Source organism: Leptodactylus fuscus, chromosome 8 (assembly GCF_031893055.1).
Source record: "Leptodactylus fuscus isolate aLepFus1 chromosome 8, aLepFus1.hap2, whole genome shotgun sequence".
Taxonomy (NCBI): Eukaryota; Metazoa; Chordata; class Amphibia; order Anura; family Leptodactylidae; genus Leptodactylus; species Leptodactylus fuscus.
The window spans coordinates 23934682-23954292 of NC_134272.1; the positions used below are offsets into that span (position 1 = coordinate 23934682).

Consider the following 19611-nt stretch of genomic DNA (forward strand, 5'->3'; position numbering starts at 1 on the left):
ATTCTTGCAATGATAGAGTCCCTGTAAAATTCATGATTTTTCATGATGGCATGATTTATACAGGAAATCGGGCTACACCCAGCGCCGCACCTTCCATGAGGTGACCTGAAGCGACCGCTTCAGGCGGCGCTATGCCAGGGCCCCAGGGAGGGCGGCATTTTTGCTTACCTAAGCCAGTCCATAGCAAGCTGTCCTGGACTGGCTTAGCACCGAGTGGTGGATTGGGGAGGCCTCCCCTCATGCTCAGGCAGAGAGCAGGTCCTCTCCCTGCCTGCTCTCTGCCTGTGAATGCCGCTTTCTGTCGTCCACCTCGGGCGGCGAAAAAGGAAGGTTCACTCCTGGCTACACCTGATTTATTAAGATGCCAAAGCCCCTTGGTAATTAGGCCACAGACAGCACTAACGGGAGCCTTTACTTAGACCGGGATGCAAAATGCTAGCTTTAATAATGTCCCTTCAATGTGTGCAGAATAATGAAATGAATAGAGGGCTGTGAATTGGAGAAAAAAAAAAGAGGCATCAGGTATTTTTTGCAAAATTTTTATTGTGAACCTGAGAGTCACTTTAAATAATAGTAAAAGGGGTAGAAGTGAAGGAACATTGGATGGTGTTAAGGAATCTGTGTTTTCCAGAAAGTGAGATGCCAAAATTAATTCTAAAATGTGGCCCAAGCAAACCCAGCTACGTACAGGAATCATTTTGGTGACTTCAGATGAATAAGCTGATTTTTTAATGTAATTGGAACGGCTTTATATTACTGTATATACTCGAGTATAAGCCGACCCGAAAATATAAGCCGAGGCCCCTAATTTTACCACAAAAAACTGGGAACGTTTTTTTTTTTTTTTTACTTGACTCGAGTATAAGCCGAGGGGGGCTTTTTCAGCACAAAAACTGTGCTGAAAAATTTGGCTTATACTCAAGTATATACGTGAGCAGAAAAACGCCACATATAATATACCTAACCGGGCACTCCCATTAAGATCTATAGTATGGTGTATCTGCAACGGAGAGGGTGATAGGAATGGTGACCAAAGACGGGAGGCGGAGTTCAGACTACCAGTAGGCCCGGACAATGGAACTGAAGGATAAAGCAGTAATGCAGCACTGAGGATATTACATAGCAGGTAATCCTCCCCATTAGGCTCAGCCTTGCTTACGATTTTCTAGTATACAACTGGATAATTGCTTTAATTCACTTTACGGGTTTGCTGATAATTCCTGTAGTCCATTACTTTACTGGCTGATCCTTTTGGGAACGAAAACCTATATGCAAGGCTTGTTAGCACAGTTCAGTCCTATTGCCTTGTGGGCAGCAAACTGTTCAGCCAGAGCAGGCGACGCTTTTACTTTTACTGCAAAAGGAACGTGTAATCCCAAATCAAAAATGAGATTTACATATATCAGTATCTTGCAGGTGACAAATATGTTTGGAGAAAATACAAAATCTAAAATAGTATTTGTAGGATTTTGTTAGATGGAATACAATCCTGTACTTCTTTATTTTTTTATTTTCTTTAATCCAATGAAGAATGCTGATTTACTCATTGGCTGTTTACAAAATTGGAAAACTAGATGTCAGAATTACATGAAATTGTTCTTATTGAGTTCGTTCACCGACATATACAATTAAAGGGGCTGGCCATATAACCTGTTTTTACTCAAGAATCCTGGGGTGGAAAAAAAACCATACTCGCCTGTCCCCGGTGCTCCGATGTCAGTCACCATGGTCCGGTCCTGCTACTCTGGGGTCTTGTTTTGATGGACATCCACTCGACTTGTAACCACTAAGGCCATACTGCAGCATAAGTAGAGGAATTGGGACGTGTGATGTCCCCTGTTCTTTCCTTAGGCGACTTTTTTGCCTCAGTGGTCACTTCCGTCAAAGCAAGACCCCCAGAAAAGCAAGACAGGACTATGGTGGGAGACACCGGAGCACCGGGGACAGGTGAAGGAGTTGTGCTTTTTTCACCTTCCCCAGCCTTCTTGCAAAAAAACCCAAAACAGGTTATCCTGGACAACCCCTTTAAGGTATTCTCTCTATAACCTTATGTACTTACTTCCAGCCTCGAATTGTTGCAGTTAGCGTTTTGGTGAGCTTTTATACAGATTCGTTCAGTTGGTGACTTTAACAAACAGTGATCCTATCTTGGCCATAAAGTAAGATATTGAAAAAGATAACTTTCACATTTTTAATATAAATTTAAAGGTCCTTTAAAATGTTATTCTTGGTAGGTAAAAATTAGAGATGAGCGAGTAGTATTCGATCGAGTAGGTATTTGATCGAATACTACGGTATTCGAAATACTCATACTCGATCGAGTACCACTCGCTATTCGAATGGAAAAGTTCGATGCAGAACCAGCATTGATTGGCCGAATGCTATACAGTTGGCCAATCAATGCTGGTTCTTCTCCTACCTTTAGAAGTCTTCTCTGTGCAGCTTCCCCGCGGCGTCTTCCGGCTCTTCATTCACTGTGCCAGGTATCGGGCCTGGGCAGAGCCGACTGCGCATGTCCGCTTGTAGTGCGGGCATGCGCAGTCGGCTCTGCCCAGGCCCAATGCCTGGCAGAGTGAATTCAGAGCCAGAAGATGCTGCGGGGACGCTGCACGGAGAAGACTTCTCGGAGGATCCAGCCCGACCCTCACTCGTGGACTTGGTAAGTATAATTTGATCGAATGTTGCCTACCCCTGAAACGAGCATTTTCCCCCCATAGACTATAATAGGGTTCGATATTCGATTTGAGTAGTCAAATATTGAGGGGCTACTCGAAACGAATATCGAACATCGGACATTTTACTGTTCTCTCATCTCTAGTAAAAATTTGTTGTGTTCATAGATTGAGTAGTTGTCAAGGTACATCTCTTGAGATTCAGACGGTTGTGTAACCAGGAGATCACAGATAAACTCTAGGGTGGTCTGACATGGAAAAATACCGCATGTAATAAAAAGTAGTGATGTTAAAAAAAAATCATACAAAGTCACATGGGCTTTCAGGAGTTCACCAAAGAGAATTATAATTGTTGTATAGAACACTTTTATAGTTAACAAAATATTTTAATATATTTTTGTAATGCATCAAGTATTTTTCATATGGGATATCCGTGTAGACAAGGCGACTTTGCAGGAGCGTTCGTAGGCATGCTCTTGTTGCAGCCCATTGACACTGGAAACCTTGAGATTGCTGTCTGAGATTTGGCAGGATATATGCACTGCTAGACCCAAAGCAAAATGAAGACATACTGGTATATGAAACAAAATACATACAGAAATATTTCCAAATAATTACAATTATAGGCAGTTGCATTGACTGAGAACATCATATACATATCTGCTTATATGGCTATAAATATAGCATGTGAAATTGTAATAACTAGTTTGGAACCACGCAAAGATAGAATGGGGTAAAGAGGTTATCCTGGAAAAAGTTTTTGTTTTCTCTGGGGGACGGGGAAGGTGAAAAAAACCCCAAAAAACTTACTCACCTGCCTCCTGATCTCTGGTCCCAGGTGCTTGTCTGGTCCTGTGGCTCCACCTGTTCTGGTTTATGTTCCTAATGCACATGACGACTAAGGCCAATCAGTGATCTAAGGAAAGGAACAGGGACGTCACAGTGTGCGTGAGTGATGTCTCGTGCCCTTTCCTGAGGCCGCCGATTGGCCTCAGCGGTCATGTGCAGGGTGGATTTCCACCAGAACAAAACGAGCCCTGGAGCGGTGAGGAACCAGATAATGGTCTGGGACACTGAAGCACTGGGGACGGAGGAGTGCATTTTTTTTTGGAGGTTTTTGGGGTTTTTTCTCCCTCCCTGACCTCCAGAGAAAAAAACATTTACCGTATTTCTTTTCCTGGACAACTCCTTTAATTATGTGTAATTTTTGAAAGTAAACATTCCTAGTCATTTATAGCCTATTATTAGAAGGAAACAGAAAATTATTGGTTTATTGAAAGAATTATCATTAAATAAGAAAGACTTCCATAATTTATGGTCAGGGCCAAAATTAGTAGGAGTCGCTGGGGAACGAACAATTTGCTTAAGGGATCATTTACAAAATAGTGTGTGTGTGCCTACATACTCTGGTGATTTATATCCACCACTGTGTAAGGGTCACAGGGTCATCAAATATTTTTTTTTATGACAGAATTTCCCCAAAAAATCAGACAGAAAATTATTTTTTTTACAACAAATGGAAAAAGCATTAGAACAAAGACTCTAAGTAACTTATCTCCCAATATACTGATATGAACTCTGTACCAGCGTTTACTGTGAGCTTACAATCACTAAACCTGCTTGTGCCATCTTCAAAAAAATTTACAGTCCCCTATTTTTATGGCCTGCCCAAGAATTTACGAATGTTAGGCAACCCCCATGATTCATCTTTAGAACTTCCGTGTTAGACAGTGGTATAGCAAACTATTTTCGTATATCATCATTTACATATTTTGTTGCGCCGCTGCCCGTCCTTTGGGATTCTGTCCTAATCCCCGAAAAACTGGATAGGGGACAGCTGGCCGACAGTCTGTTTATAAAGCCATTCATTTGAATGGGTTTTTAAAGAAAACTGCTGGTGTCCATAGGCAGCCTCTCCGCGGTAACACAAGGTCCTGAATGTCCGAGCTAAAAAAAAACAGTTTCACCGTGGAGAGGCTACCTATGGACACCGGCAGGCAGGTTTCTTTAGGTTTTAAAACCGACTGCCGGCAAGCAATCCCTTATGCAGTTTTTCCAGGGACTGCGACGGAAACCCAAAGGGCACTAGTGTTAACGCCGCATAAATTGGCTATGAGGACCGTCTTATACTTCTGACCACTATTTAGGCACTTCTACATACTTAAGACTATTTTGGCATGGTCATGTGGTTGCCATCTAAGTTTGGACACAACTATGTTTGGCGCTGTAGTTTGCTGATATAACTGGAACCAATTTATATGTACAACTATAGGCACTAATATGTAGCAAGAAATACCGCACGAACAATACTATGTGAGTGACGTCATATAGTGATAGCATTGTTGCACGATACTATGTGTTTTACACTTGTATGATCGGTACCAGGTACATTTTCCTGCTTTTTAGGCCACTACAGTATATTCTCTAGACTGGCGATCCCAGTATGACCTTATTGTGTGAGTACCGTATGCTGCAACTGCTTTGTGCATACAAATTATTGTATGGATAATAATTCTCGATATGTGTCATTAGTCAGTGGGCATAACTCATGTATTGGCAGATAGCCACTGTGGCATTTTGTTATGGGGGCCTGTTTGTTTTATGGAATTTTTGTCTATAAACACAAAAAAAAAATAAAAAAATTTAAGGCCACTCTAAAATGACACATCGGATCTCAATGAAGAAAAGGCTCACGCGGGAAATCTTCACTGATATAAATTGTGTAAAAAATTCTAATCAGAGACGTTATCTTGCACTAGGGGAATCAATGGCTCTAAAGCAGGGGTGCTCACACTTTTTCAGCATGTGAGCTACTTTATAAACTGACCAAGGCAAAAGATCTACTACCCACTTCTTGTGGGCGGGGCCGGGGCGGGCCAGTGGGTGGGGCGTTTCTGTGGCAGGGCTGGGCATGTGGGCGGGGTCGGGCAGAGCGTGACAGCAGGAGACAGCGGTGTTCTGTGGCCGCCCAGGGATCCCTGGTGTCTGCTTGTTCACAGCGCAGGCTGAGAGCTATCTCTGGACACTGGTAGGCTGGGGCTGCGGCAGCCCCGCCTGCCAGTGTCCGGAGATGACTCTCAGCCTGGACTGTGAACAAGCAGCACCCCGGCTCCCTCCATCCCTAAGAGTGGGGAGCGCGCCATCCCCCGGAGCTGCTGCTGCCCGTCCCACGATCGACCCATACGTCCTTTGCGATCGACCAGTAGATCGCAATCGACGTATTGGGCACCCCTGCTCTAAAGGATACCATCCTGGTACCGAACAGAGTAGTCACAGTACCGTTAACTATCACATGGAAGTTTGTGGGAACCTCCAAGGAGATGCTTCTCTGGACCCTCACTGGCAGAAAATTATCACCATAATGTCTCAAGATTGATTTTTTTTTTTTTTTTAGGCTTATCACATATGTTTAGTGTGAACCTGTTCTCATATGTAAAGAGAATGGGATGTCAATAGTGGATGTGCCAATTCTGGTGAATGTGAATCCGGCTGCGCAGTACTGGACTGAAATGTAGCCTGCTGGAGGCCATTTTGTAGAGTTCTGGCAGGGGTTTCATATACTAGCTACTTGACTGATGCCCTTCTATGACCCTATCTGGCTCTCCTTGTGTAATGGCCCACGCTCTTGAGACTATGCTGGGAGATGCCGCATAGTCTTCCAACAGCATGTATGGATAGTCCATCCTGAAGAGTTGGATTATCCGCCCCTTGAATGGGCTGCCGGTACAGCCTCATGCTACCAGTAGTGGCAAAAACTCTAGAAAAAGTTAAAATTAGAAAAATTCATCCAGGAAGCATAAGTAGAGTATCTGACTGTGATCATCACCAACAAAGCCATTACCTTTTTGGGGGTTGTATTGCTGTTGTCTCTCCAGTGAACCTGTTGTCACTTTCACTTTCCCCAGAACAGGTGATCTTGAATCCCAATTGCCCAGGCGTCCTAAGGCTGATTCCATACAGTGTCCCGAATGTGGCCATAGCTGCATTCAGTGCTGAGGCCGCTGGTGCTTTCACATACTGAATATGGCTATGGCTGCATCCGGAATGCTGTATATCCGTACCCTGAGATTCATCGGAGAGATTGAGATTTCTGAAGCTTGTTGGTGGCCCCATCATGTACAGGATGAATCCCCTTTCCATTGGTGCCCCTGTGTAATCTTTCAGTTGTTTCAGCAAAGTGAACATGTGCCTGAAATGATGAGGCTGCAAATAGAAAATTGCAAAGAGAGATTTTTTTAAGACAATTTCATGGCAGCCATTTACAAGCTCATTTACTCCAAGATTATTGTGGCAAAGCTTAGTGATATCCAGGATAAAACTAAGAGTCACCGAAAGATGGAAATGTCTAGTAGCACGGAGCATGGATGTGCCAGATTCTTCATTGGCTAGGCCAATATATTATCATCCTGCAAAAAACAAGTCTTTTTCTGTTTGGAGAACAACATGAATAAAATCTCTTTAAATGATGCTAACTACATTTTTCAGTCCATGATCAACAACTGAACCCTTCAACGCCTTGTTGTTGTGACGCGGCGATATTGGCAATTATACAGATAACCGAATATACAGTAAAAGGTTTGTTTAGAAAGTAACGTATACCTTGTGCTCTGAGAAGACTATATAGCCATTAGGGCATGTTCACATGGTAGATTTATTATATTCAGATTTCTGGTGTGGATCCATAGGCGACTCCTTAGCAGTAAGTGAAATGTTACTTTCCTCCACTATGTAGCAACGACGTGTGCCCTTTACAGCAATAGGAGAACAACTTACATTTATGTAACCAAAGCCAAGAGTGGCTTAAGGCTAAGGCCCCACATTGCAGAAACGCAGCTTTTTTTATGCAGATTTTGCTGCGTTTTTTTGAGTGCTGTGAGCAGAAGAGAGAAATATGAGAATTTCCTATATATTCCCCATTCCTTTTGTATCCATAGTTGGCTTTGGCTCAAAAAACCTCAACGAAATCCGCAACAACAAAAAAAAGCTGTATTTCTGCAACGTGGGGCCTTCTACTTCTCCATCCCGCTAAATCCACCTCTGGCTATGGCTGAAAAAACCCAACAAAGACGCCATATGTGTCTCCTGCCTCAAAGAGACTTACGCTAGGTTCAACACCTACGTTCAGCAGTCCGTTCTGTGGAAACCACAGACCAGGTCCGGCCGTGAGCGGCGGTGAGCGTTTTATGCTCTCCGCCGCAAAACCGTTTTTTTAAATCCGGACACAGAGTACTGCATGTCCGACTCTATGTCCGGATTAAAAAACCCTGTTTCGCGGCGGAGAGCATAAAACGCTCACCGCCGCTCACGGCCGGACAGCTTTCTCACCCATTCAAATGAATGGGTGAGAAAGACTCCTGCAGGTTTCCGTCTCCTGCTCTGTTTTATGCAGGAAACGGAAACCTGCAGAACGGAGTGCCGGGCGCAGATGTGAACGAGCCCTTACATGTGCAAGTCACATAGAATAGGCAGCTAAATTTGGGGTGAACATACCCTTAGGCCGAGATGATGCTTCCCCTCCCCCCGTAATTCATTGCTCGCAGCTGATTTTGAAACCTTTAGATATTTGTCACTTTTATTAGGATAATGTCATCAAATATATATTCTCATTTGTCTTATCTAGATGTGATCTTTTATGTATTCCAAAAAATTGGCTTGTGTTGGGAACACGGAGAATGCATAGCTTATGCGGTGCGTCTATGGCGCCTATAGAAGTAACGGGTCAACTAGCAAAGTATCCTTGTCTAATACAAATATAATCTATGATAACATAATGGTTCATGTATTCAAAAATACTTCCACCTTATGATGTCAAAAATATTAAGATATATTCTATATCTCAATGTCCTAAATAGCTTCCACTCCGTGCTTACCATTGACTGTAATTGGGCGCCATACCATATATATTTTTTATAATTTTTTTTGCATTTTCATCCTATTTTGGCACTGAATTTCTTTGTTTAGAATCAGACTTGACTCTGGCTATGGACTTGTCTAGTTTTTGTGAATTTCATTTTAGGCCTTACAAATAATTCAACAAAATATGGCCGAAAATAACAGGAGACCAGAAAGAAAGAAAAGATTGTCAGGTGAACTGGTTGGGAGTTGATGAAATGGAACCAACGTTTCCTCACAGTGTCACACTAGAAAGTCTCAGCGTTCTGTTTGGTTAAACCTTGTCAAAAAATTGAAGCCGCCCCCCAGAAGAGGACGTTATGCGATGCGGAGCTCAGTATGTGAAGTTTGTCGCTGTGTACATAGTCCAGCTGGATCCAGCACAATGTAACACCTTTACGTAAGGAGTATTCAGGTTTGTGCCTGTGCACTTTGTACTGCTCTTGTCCAATGTGTTTGGAGTCTTAAGAGTTTATCTAGTCCTTGGGCTTGGATGTAGAGGCAGTCCCTCACATATCTGGTATAGGCACAGCATGTCTATAGGGTTTGCTTTCCGTGGCACTCTCTTTTTGAACACTGTGCTGGTTTCCACCAGTCCCCGTTGTGGCAGTGACAAATGTTACAATCATCCACTTTGACTTCAATCCCTGCTGGGATTATGGTGGTGCCTGCAAAGCAGTTAGGTCCTGAAAATGGAAGAAACGTCACAATTAAAATTGGATCAGTTGGTCCAATACATCTGAATACAATGAACTGACCACAAATATTACGACTGACCTACATGGCACATTATTCAGAATATTCTAACTCTATTAATGCCAAGCTCTTCTTTACCAATTTTAGAAACCTCAACTTCACATTACTCCTTTTTCTATCTTTTTTTCCATTTTTGTGTTCCATCCCCTAACCCTAATATTCATCCTACAACAAACATAGCCCCGGCTTCACAGTTGAAACCTCCCTATTCTATTCTTTCCCAGGCCCCTCTTATCATTGTCCATGACCACCATAGTTAAGGTGGCAATACACTTTGAGGTTATAGATTCATTTTGGGTACTTTTATTTGACCAAAATGCAAGTTAAAAGTCATCGTAATGAATTTTTATTGAAACATTTTAATTGTTTTCTGCAGCCTGTGTCTATTCTCATACCAAGAATTGTAGACTGCTCAGTTTCCTTCAGCCTGGTAATCATCATACAAGCATTGATGGTATGGTAGTCCCTTTCTCTTTCTCTATTGTACACAAATCCAATTTCCAGGGCTGATATTTTTAGAACCAAACCAACTAAAATAACCTTAATCCAAAAGGAGAGTCAACTTTTATGGGAAGAAAGAAAGAAGATCCACTGACTGAGCCTTCAGAGAACTTACGTGATGGATTTCCCACTAGGTGGGCCTGAGGAGCATGTAATGTATGAGACTACATGAAGGCTGCAGAAGACAAAGGGTTGGAAATATTTATTAAAACCCAATGACAAAAATAATTTTTATCCTAAAATGAAAGTGTATTTCAGTAAAATAGGCATGTAAAGGAATCTAAACCCTATAAAATTGTATCACATTTGTTCAGCTGCCATATAAAGGGGTCAGATTTACTGATGTCTAGCAATGAACTATCTCTGATGGGAACAAAGGACCGTGAAATTAACAAATTCCCATCAGGTGACCCTCATACTCATTAGACAGCTGATCCTGCTGAAAATGGCAGGTTTACCTGCAGTTTTTGGAGCCAAAGCCAACAATGGCTACAAAAGGAATGGAAAATATAAAGAAAGTTCTTATACTTTTCCCTTCTACTCAATCCACTCCTGGCTTTGGCTCAAAAAACCACAGCAAAATCTGCAACAAAAAAAGCTGCTTTTCCGCAACGTGGGGCCTCAGCCTTAAGTCTGGAAGGAAACAAGACTGGGTAGTTATTGAGTCTAGAAATGGTCTAATTTCATTGACGGAGGTAGACGTAGACAGGAGGGCATGGTATATTGCCAAAGCAAAATGAAAGCAATCCAATTACAAGGCATGGTATACCTATTAGATAATTCCCTGTATCTATTACATAAACTGCTTCGTAACTTTTTTGGGATTTACTACGTGTTGATAATCTTACTGTGTACAGTATATAGCTAAATAGTTGGCACTGACCTCCAGAAACCAATAATGGACCACATTTCTTCATTCAGTCCCTTGGGAACTATAAGGGCCATACAAGTATCATTGGTTGCTATGGTTTAAAGCAATAGTGGCTCCTAAATGTAACATTAATAATTAATCCTTAGATCATAAGCAGGCACCAAGTTATCAAGATCAGGTTGGATATAATATCGGCATGAATAATTTCAGCTCCTCAGTATGCTACTTGTTTGCAGCGCATGTTTAAGCTTTGACAGTCCAATCCCTATAGACACCACGGTTCAATAGAATTTACTGGCAAGCTCAGCGAATGGAAAAAGTGACGAAATTACAGAGAACCATCTAAAATGTGACATCCTCTCCTTATTTTCCCCATAATCTGCAAAAAGTGGAATCTGACTGGACATCAAAAGAGTCTAGAGCGGGGTAGGCAACCTTTTTGTTCGGCGGGTCGACTTAAATTAAAAAAATCAAAGATGAGATCCTCGTAGAGCGGCACAATAATTGTAAGGTTGATGACACCTTCTCCAAAGTCATAGAGCGTAAACAGCAACATAGGGGTGCTGTCATACTGTGCCCCCAGTCACATGCGTCTACCGCTATTTGATTTGATATACCTGTACTTTTCCAATAGAAGTGATGTAAGCACACGTGTAACCCGCAATTACTGATACATGTATGTGACTGGGGGCAGAATGAGTAGGATGTGACATCATTAATTCCTGGCGATGCAGTAACAGCAAGACCACAGCCAGGAATTAATGGGTGTCACACTTACCTCAAAGTGACATCACTGGTGCCCGGGGACTAGATTTGGCTATAGCCGCATTTGGGTACATGGTGTGTCACCACCTGAAAAAATACACCCTAAGGCTAAGGCCCCACGTTGCGGAAATGCAGCTTTTGTTGTTGCAGATTTTGTTGCGTTTATTTGAGCCAATGCCAGAAGTGGATTGAGCAAAATGTAGAAGTATAAGAACTTCCTATATATTTCCCATTTAATTTGTAGTCATTCTTGACTTTGGCTCAAAAAAACGCAACAAAATCTGCAACAAAATAAGCTGCATTTCCGTAATGTGGGGCTTTAGCCAGGAGTGAATTGAGCAAAAGGCAGAAGTATAAGTATTTTTTATATATTTCCCATTCCTTTTGTAGCCACTCCTAGGTTTGGCTCAAAAAACTGCAGCAAAATCTGCAGCAAAAAAAGTAGCTTTTCTGCCTAAGGCTGAGGCCCTACATTGCAGAAACGCAGCTTTTTTGTTGCTCCAGATTTTGCTACATTATCCTGAGCCATATCCAGAAGTGGATTGAGCAGGAGGAAGATATATAAGAAGCTTCAACGATATCTCCCTTTCCTTTAGTAGCTATTCTTGGCTTTGGCTCAAAAAAACGCAGCAAAACCTGCAACAAAAGTGCAACGTGGGGCTTCAATCTTAGGGTGCATGCACACTACGTAACGCCGGGCGTGTATGAGAGCCGTACACGCCGGCGTTACAGCAGGGCTGCCGAACACTTCCCATTCACTTCAATGGGAGCGCTCGTAAACGCCGCTGTTACGAGCGCTCCCATTGAAGTGAATGGGAAGTGTTCGGCAGTCTGCCGTAATGCCGGCGTGTACGGCTCTCATACACGCCCGGCGTTACTCAGTGTGCATGCACCCTTAGGCTTCCTGCACACAAATGGCACCAATGTGGTTTTCACTGATTTATACATTAAAAATGAATTGACAGGGCCACACATGCAGACTGATATAGGACCTGCCCCATAATTTGCAACTCTTCAATTTGGCCCAGATACACAGCCGAAAAACCGATGGCTGTGTGTCTGGGCCCTTTGAAATCTAATACTACATAATTTTATCCACAATTTCAGATAAAATGTACAGTCATGTGCATTCCAGTTTAGTAACTCCATGTACCTCATAGTAATAGCAGTTAACCCCATCATGTCCACAAGTCTCACATTAACCCCTGTGTGCCTCACATAAGGGTTACTGATATGTGAGACATATGGAGGTAATAATTAAGTATCTTCATCAAGGTCCTTTATTATCACCTCCATATGTCTCACATATTAGTAACCCTTATGTTAGGCATACAAGGATTAATGTGAGGGACATGATGGGGTTAACTGCTATTAACATGAGGCTCATGGAGTTACCTAAAACTATATTATTAACCCTAAATATCTGACATTACTAGGAACAGTAATACCAGCAGGTACCTGGTGTTTTTTTTACTATCAGTTTGCTATATGGAGCTCTGATCTTCTTTGATGGAGCTCCTCACTGTAAGGCTTAGTTCACACGTAGATTACGTGTGGCTTATTTTGGCACCGGAAAAAAAACGCTTCCTAATTAGGAAGCGTTAATTTGGACCTTGCCCTGCTTTTTATGGAGCGTTTTTTTTTTTTGTAAAAATCGCTTCCAAAAGGTTCTAGCCGGTTTTCCTATCCTTAAAGAGAACGGGCTGCAAAAAATGCGTCGCGATTTTTTGCAAAAAATCGTGCAGAAAAAAACGCGCGTTTTGCGCTTCCCATTCACGGAAAACGCCTGAAGAAAGGTGGTCATATCGCTTCTTTTTCTCTGCTAGCAGAAAAATCTGCTAGCAGAAAAAAAAAAGCTAGCAGTCTACATAGTCTAACATTGTATGGAGGAGGATTATGACATGGATTCCGCTGTCAAAATCCTCCTCCATGTTCCCGTGTGAACTAGCCCTAACAGGCAGGGTCCTCAGTGTGAGCTCCATCCGCCTCCTGGGCTTTCCAAACCACTCTCTAGCAAGAGAGGAGGGAGCGTCCTATATCATTGGTGTAGCAGAGCACTGCAGGACTCTCCCTCTTCTCTTAATATATGCAGGTCCATGCTGGCTGCTGTGCCAGCAAGATATGCTATGCGTGCCGCTCTTGGCATGCGTGCCACAAGTTGCCTAGAGTATACTTGGACTAGACAGCATGAAACTTCACCAGATTTATCTTAGTGGATTGTACAGGATGACCATTCTGGAGCTTCTTTAGACTGTTTGTATAACACTCATATTAATAACAAATTATACCATAATTCTGGAAATTTTTGAGTATTAAATTTGCCCAGTACATAGTCGTATTATGCCATATGGGAATTAAAATCTTCCTTGGTTTCCAGGTGCTGTATATCACTAACCTGCATCTAAAGGGGTTGTGCAGGACTAGAAAACATGGATGTTTGCTTCTTCTCAGGAAGTGACATCATATCCATTGGTCACACATCCAGTCCCTAAGCTGTAGCATTGCCATGCGACGGTGACTTCTTGAGAAGAAACAAGCAACCAAGTTTTCTAATTCTGCACAATCCCTTTAACTACTTTGGCGGTGTCTGGCTTAGAATCATATTTGGGAGGAATGGTTGAGTGCTCAGCCTAGCGCAGGGGTAGGGAACGTACGGCTCTCCAGTTGTTGCAAAACTACAACTCCCAGCATGCATGTTCTTGGAACTCCCATGGAAGTGAATGGAGCATGTTGGGAATTGTAGTTTCACAGCAGCTGGAGAGCCAAAGGTTCCCTATCCCTGGCCTAGCTGGTGGCATGTCATCCGCCACTACCATTCCCATCCTCCCATCATCAGTATGAAATCCGCTTTAACAAATGTGACTGTCTCTTTGCAGACATACCTTTATAACACATCAAACTCCTTCAAATATAACAAATTCAGTTGCTTTTAAGCTCACAAAGTTAATGCAAAGATATTAGCATTGTGAGGCTTTACTACTCTCCTTGCTTTCCCATAATAATGAGTTTCACAGACAAAAGTACTTGTGAAACATTATTAACTACCAAATGGTGCACAGTCTATGACTGCTGTGAATGGATAATAGAAGTAATAAATCATTATGTGAGTATTCTGCTGTATGCCGGTAGAGGGGGTGGCCACGCGAACATGTGGGAACACTAACTTGCCTCCTAGTTATTCTGTTAGGGATCCGATGCAGACACACTGGTATTGGCTGTCTGCTCTACACACTATATAATGTATCATTCTCTTCCCAAGCTTGCCTGATGAATGGCAGCACGTCGGCTTTCTGCAAAGAATTTGCATATCTTCACTTGTTACATTTGTCAAATGGTAATATAGGTAGATTTCAGTATGTCAGTGTTGAAACGTCTTAAAATTGAAAGGTATATGAATCTTAAGAAAAAATAACTCTGAAAAATTACACGTTAGGAGACTGTCATGTTGTAATTTGTGCTGGAAAAACGATGCGGAAAAGAAAAAGTGAAAGTGGTCAGTCTTTATAATTATATATTCTTTTCCAACTTCTTATCTTTTTATGTAGGTTTTTTTTCTAGACAGAACAGAAGATACATCGTATCAATTCAGTCCCAGAATAAACATTTGAAATGATGATAGTTGTTACATTTGTACCCAAAGATGATAATACAATAAAGCTGACCGGATTCTTTAGCTATATCCAACAGCTTTTTCTCTCAATCCTCATATCCACCTGTATGCTTGGCTCATCTGAACAGGCATGTTTTCTGAAAGGGAGAGGTTAGGGAGGTGATAGGAAGGGAATCGGGAACAAATGGTGTCTCGGTCTCCAATGTATGCTTTTTGGGTGTCAGAGGTGGGATGTCAGTTTGCTCAGAATTTTATACCTATATTTATTGAAATCAGTGGCGTAACTGGGAATGGCGGGGCCCCATGGCAAACTTTTGACATGCCCCCCCCCCCGACTGACACCGATGCTGAAGACCTCAACCGTTCCCTCCTACGCATTCCTGCGCGTTCCATTATCCCCCATAGTGGCCCCTGCAAACAGTATTATGCCCCATAGTGGCCCCTGCAAACAGTATTATCCCCAATAGTGGCCCCTGCACAAAGTATTATCCCCCATAGTGGCCCCTGCACACAGTATCATCCCCAATAGTGTCCCCTGTACACAGTATTATCCCCCATAGTGTCCCCTGCACACAGTATTATACCCCATAGTGGCCCCTGCACACAGTATTATCCCCCATAGTGGCCCCTGCACACAGTATTATCCCCCATAGTGGCCCCTGCACACAGTATTATCCACCATAGTGGCTCCTGCACACAGTATTATAGCCCATAGTGGACACCTATAAACAATTATTATACTCTGGGGTCTTTTCAGACCCCAGAGTATAATAATCGGAGACCCGGGGGAATAAAACATAAAAAAACTGTTTCTTACCTGTCCCCTGGCTCCTACGTTGTCGGCCTCCGCTGCCGTCCTTCTGCAATGACGTCGGACATCACATGGGTTCATGTGACGTCAGAGACGTCAGACAACAAGGAAGCAGGCCTGGCCAGGATCGTGGAGAGGTAAGTAACAGTGTTTGTTATGTTTCTTACCTCTCCTGATCCGCCAATCATTATACTTGGGGGTCCGAAAAGACCCCCGAGTATAATGATAGCAGCGGTAGCGGCTGTCACCAGGCCCTCAATGTCCCGGCTCCTGTGGCAGCGGCCTCTACTGCTATGGCGATAGTTACGCCACTGATTGAAATGCAGTATGCTGTAGGTGCAATGTCCAGTGCTGTTTACAGCTTATGCTCAGTTCACACTAGCATCCTAGTTTCTATTATTATCTATTTTCTAAGGGGTACAAACAGATACTAACAGATCATTTAAATTAGGTTAATTGAGGTTCTAGTACTTTGAGGGTTGAATAATATTGGGCATCTTCAATGATGGAACTGAAGAAACAGCACATGGCATATGTGCATATAGATGGGTCAATAGCTCACCACAGATCACCTTCTTGGGCCCTTGTAAAATAGATTAGCTTCCAAATATTATATATCTGCCCCAGGGACCCCAAAACAACAATGTATCAGTATATCATAGATCTCCAATTGTTAGCTCAACTTTACATTTATACCCTTGGGAATGTTTACTTGCCATTAATTCCCTTCAGTGTTGGCTACTTGACTGTGCTATGATCCATGAATACAGTTTAGCTTATGAATTGGATGATATAGGAGGTGGATTTCAGGCAACTTGAGAGGCTCAGATTGTGTCTTTATTTCTCCATGCTTTATACTGCAGCTCCTTCAGCTTAAAGGGATTCTACTATTAAAACCTCTTTTTTTTTGTGGATAAGACGTCGGAATAGCCTTTAGAAAGGCTATTCATCTCTTACCTTTAGATGTGATCTCCGCCACATTGTTCCTTAGAAATACCGGTTTTTACCGGTATGCAAATTAGTTCTCTGGCAGCAATAGGGGCGGGCCCCAGTGCTGAAAATGCGATGGGAGAGTCCCCACTGCAGCTCGAGAACACGATCCTGCGATGCCTCTATCTTCGGCTGGATCCTCCCCTTCTCTGTCGTCTTCCTCCTGCGTCACCTCCGGCGCCTGCGCAGTTGGCTCTGCCAGTGGGACACCAGCAGAGCCGAGTGCGAATGCTGGCTGGCGGCCATTTTTGGGAGGCCGCTCCTGCATTGAACTACAAGAGTAAGAGCGGCCTCCCAAAAATGGCCAGCATGCGCAGTCGGCTCTACTAGTGTCTCACTGGCAGAGCCAACTGCGCAGGCGTCAGAGGTGACGCAGGAGGAAGACGACAGAGAAGGGGAGGATCCAGCCAAAGATTGAGGTGTCGCACGATCGTGTTCTTGAGCAGCAGTGGGGACGCCCCATCGCATTTTCAGTGCTGGGGCCCGCCCCCATCGCTGCCAGAGAACTAATTTGCATACCAGTAAAAATCGGTATTTCTAAGGAACGGCGCGGCGGCGATCACATCTAAAGGTAAGAGACGAATAGCCTTTCTAAAGGCTATTCCAACATCTTATCCACAAAAAAAAGAGGTTTTAATGGTAGAATCCCTTTAAGTTGGCTGCTTTGAATGAAGCCCAACACATGGAAGTCAGTGCAAGGAGTTCTGAATGCCATTACAATAGGTATAGAGTGATCATAAACCGGCATGCAAACATATGAATCATCATTCAGAAAAAGATGAGCTAAAGATCTCACCGAACGTATATTGAGGCAAATGTCCACCCCCACCTTCCTCTTATATACAGAACCCCAGGTGCAATTCACAAGTCCCAGTTGAGTTCTGAACTTCCTGCTCTGTCTCTTACTACTTTATATATTGAGCGGTAGAGTATAATGTGTAAAATGTTCATTCAATTCCAACTCTTTTCATTTTCCCTGATGGGCATGTGATCCCCTCAGCCTGGATGTGATCTGCAGGATTCTGCGCGTGTGAACACGTGGCACCGTTATAAATTAATTTGGACTCTGATAATAGGAATGGCCATAAATGAGTCCGTTTAGTATTCATGCAGATATCACATTGCTCTGCAGCAATTTAAGTCTCGCTTAATAGACTCTTTAAGGGTTACTGTTCCTATAATTGCATGATTTTCTAATTGACTCTCACAGCATTTTTTCACATCTTGGAAAAAAGACCTTAGAGCTGGAACAGAGATTAATGAAGGAGAAGCTAAAATGTGACCTAATCAGATTGAAGGAGAAGCAATTCTGTGCGGCCTATGGACGGGGGCTGGTTTAAATAACTTTGAGGGCTCTTGTGTATTGTGAATAGAGATATCAGGACCACACACACACAGCAACATTAATGGTTGGAAATTATATCTATACCGGCAATATTGAGGACAAATTCTTATCTCTCATTATTAAAATGTATTAATATTACTCTGCGGTCAACCTCCTCCTTCTAACCTTCAAGTCTAAACTCTGTCGGAGAGAGTTTCACTAAAGTTCAGCGGCGTGAAAAAAAATATTTGTCCCTTATTGGATGTCTTTTGTGTATTTCTTACACTGAATAGTGTCTAGTCTTAAAGCATAGCCCATGTTTGGCCTTTAAAGGGTAAGTTCACACAGTTTTTTGGCTCCCATTGAAATCAAGTGAGAGCGAGATGTTCATTCTTTCAGGTGGATTCGCCTCGCGACATCTGCCTGAAGACACTCCCTCCTGACTAGGCCCATTCATTTGGGCCTAATCTGGAGCTGAGTGCGCAACTGGATGCCGGTGCATTGCACTGGCATTCGGTCACAGCTACCGTATTTTGGACTGGAACCTGAGGAGGCCTCCACCTCAGGTTGCGGTCCAAAAAACCATGTGTTAACTTACCCTAAGTATATCACTATGCGGACACATTGTCTGTATTATGCCGGACACGTACATACAGGTGATCACACGGACATTGTATTTTCCTGTCTAAAAGATACCTCTGTTCACAGCCATGGAAGGGGCTTGCTCACAAATACAGCTTATTCCCTATCCGCAGTCAGACCATCATTGATCACATGATCCCTTATATCCTTATCTGAATGGAGCCATTTTATTAATTCCTAATGGGATTGCGAAGAGAATAAAGTACAGTGGGGGGCAATACGGTGGCTGAGTGGTTAGCACTGTAGCTTTGCAGCGCTTGAGTCCCGGGTTTGAATCTCGCCAGGAGCAACATCTGCAAGGAGTTTGTATGTTCTCCCTGTGTTTGTAGAATAGGAGGAAATCCATGCAAAGACATACTTAAATGAAAAATAAAAATGTACATTGTGATCCCTGTATGGGGCTCACAATCTACATAAATAAATTAAATAAAGTACAGTGCTATCTGTGGCACTTCCATAGAGATGAATGGAATGACTGTAAATCAGTGTCTCTGCTGCAGCTTTCAGATTGAAGTACATTGGACCCCCAGTCTTGCCTAGGATGCGGGGTTACCTGTAGTCAGACACTCACTGTTCTACAATTTATTACTTATTCCATAGATAAGGGAGAAGTTGTATTTGTGGACCCTTTAATTCTTTAGTCTGGAGCGTATATCGTCATGAATAGAGATGAGCGAACAGTGAAATATTCGACATTCGATACTGGTTTCAAGTAGAGCCTCAATATTCGACTACTCGATCAAATATCAAATCCCATGATAGTCTATGGGAAAAAAT

General features: G+C 42.8%; 1 protein-coding gene across 1 annotated transcript in view; it reads right to left on the reverse strand.

Moving 5' to 3' along the window:
* Window positions 1-8607: 8607 nt before the first annotated feature.
* The window catches only part of VWC2L (von Willebrand factor C domain containing 2 like), a 142223-nt gene continuing 131219 nt past the window's right edge, over window positions 8608-19611 (reverse strand). Inside the window, exon 4 of the mRNA XM_075284956.1 lies at window positions 8608-9250. Coding sequence (XP_075141057.1) covers window positions 9102-9250 — 149 coding nt within the window. The 3' untranslated portion in view covers window positions 8608-9101. The remainder of the gene's footprint in view (window positions 9251-19611) is intronic.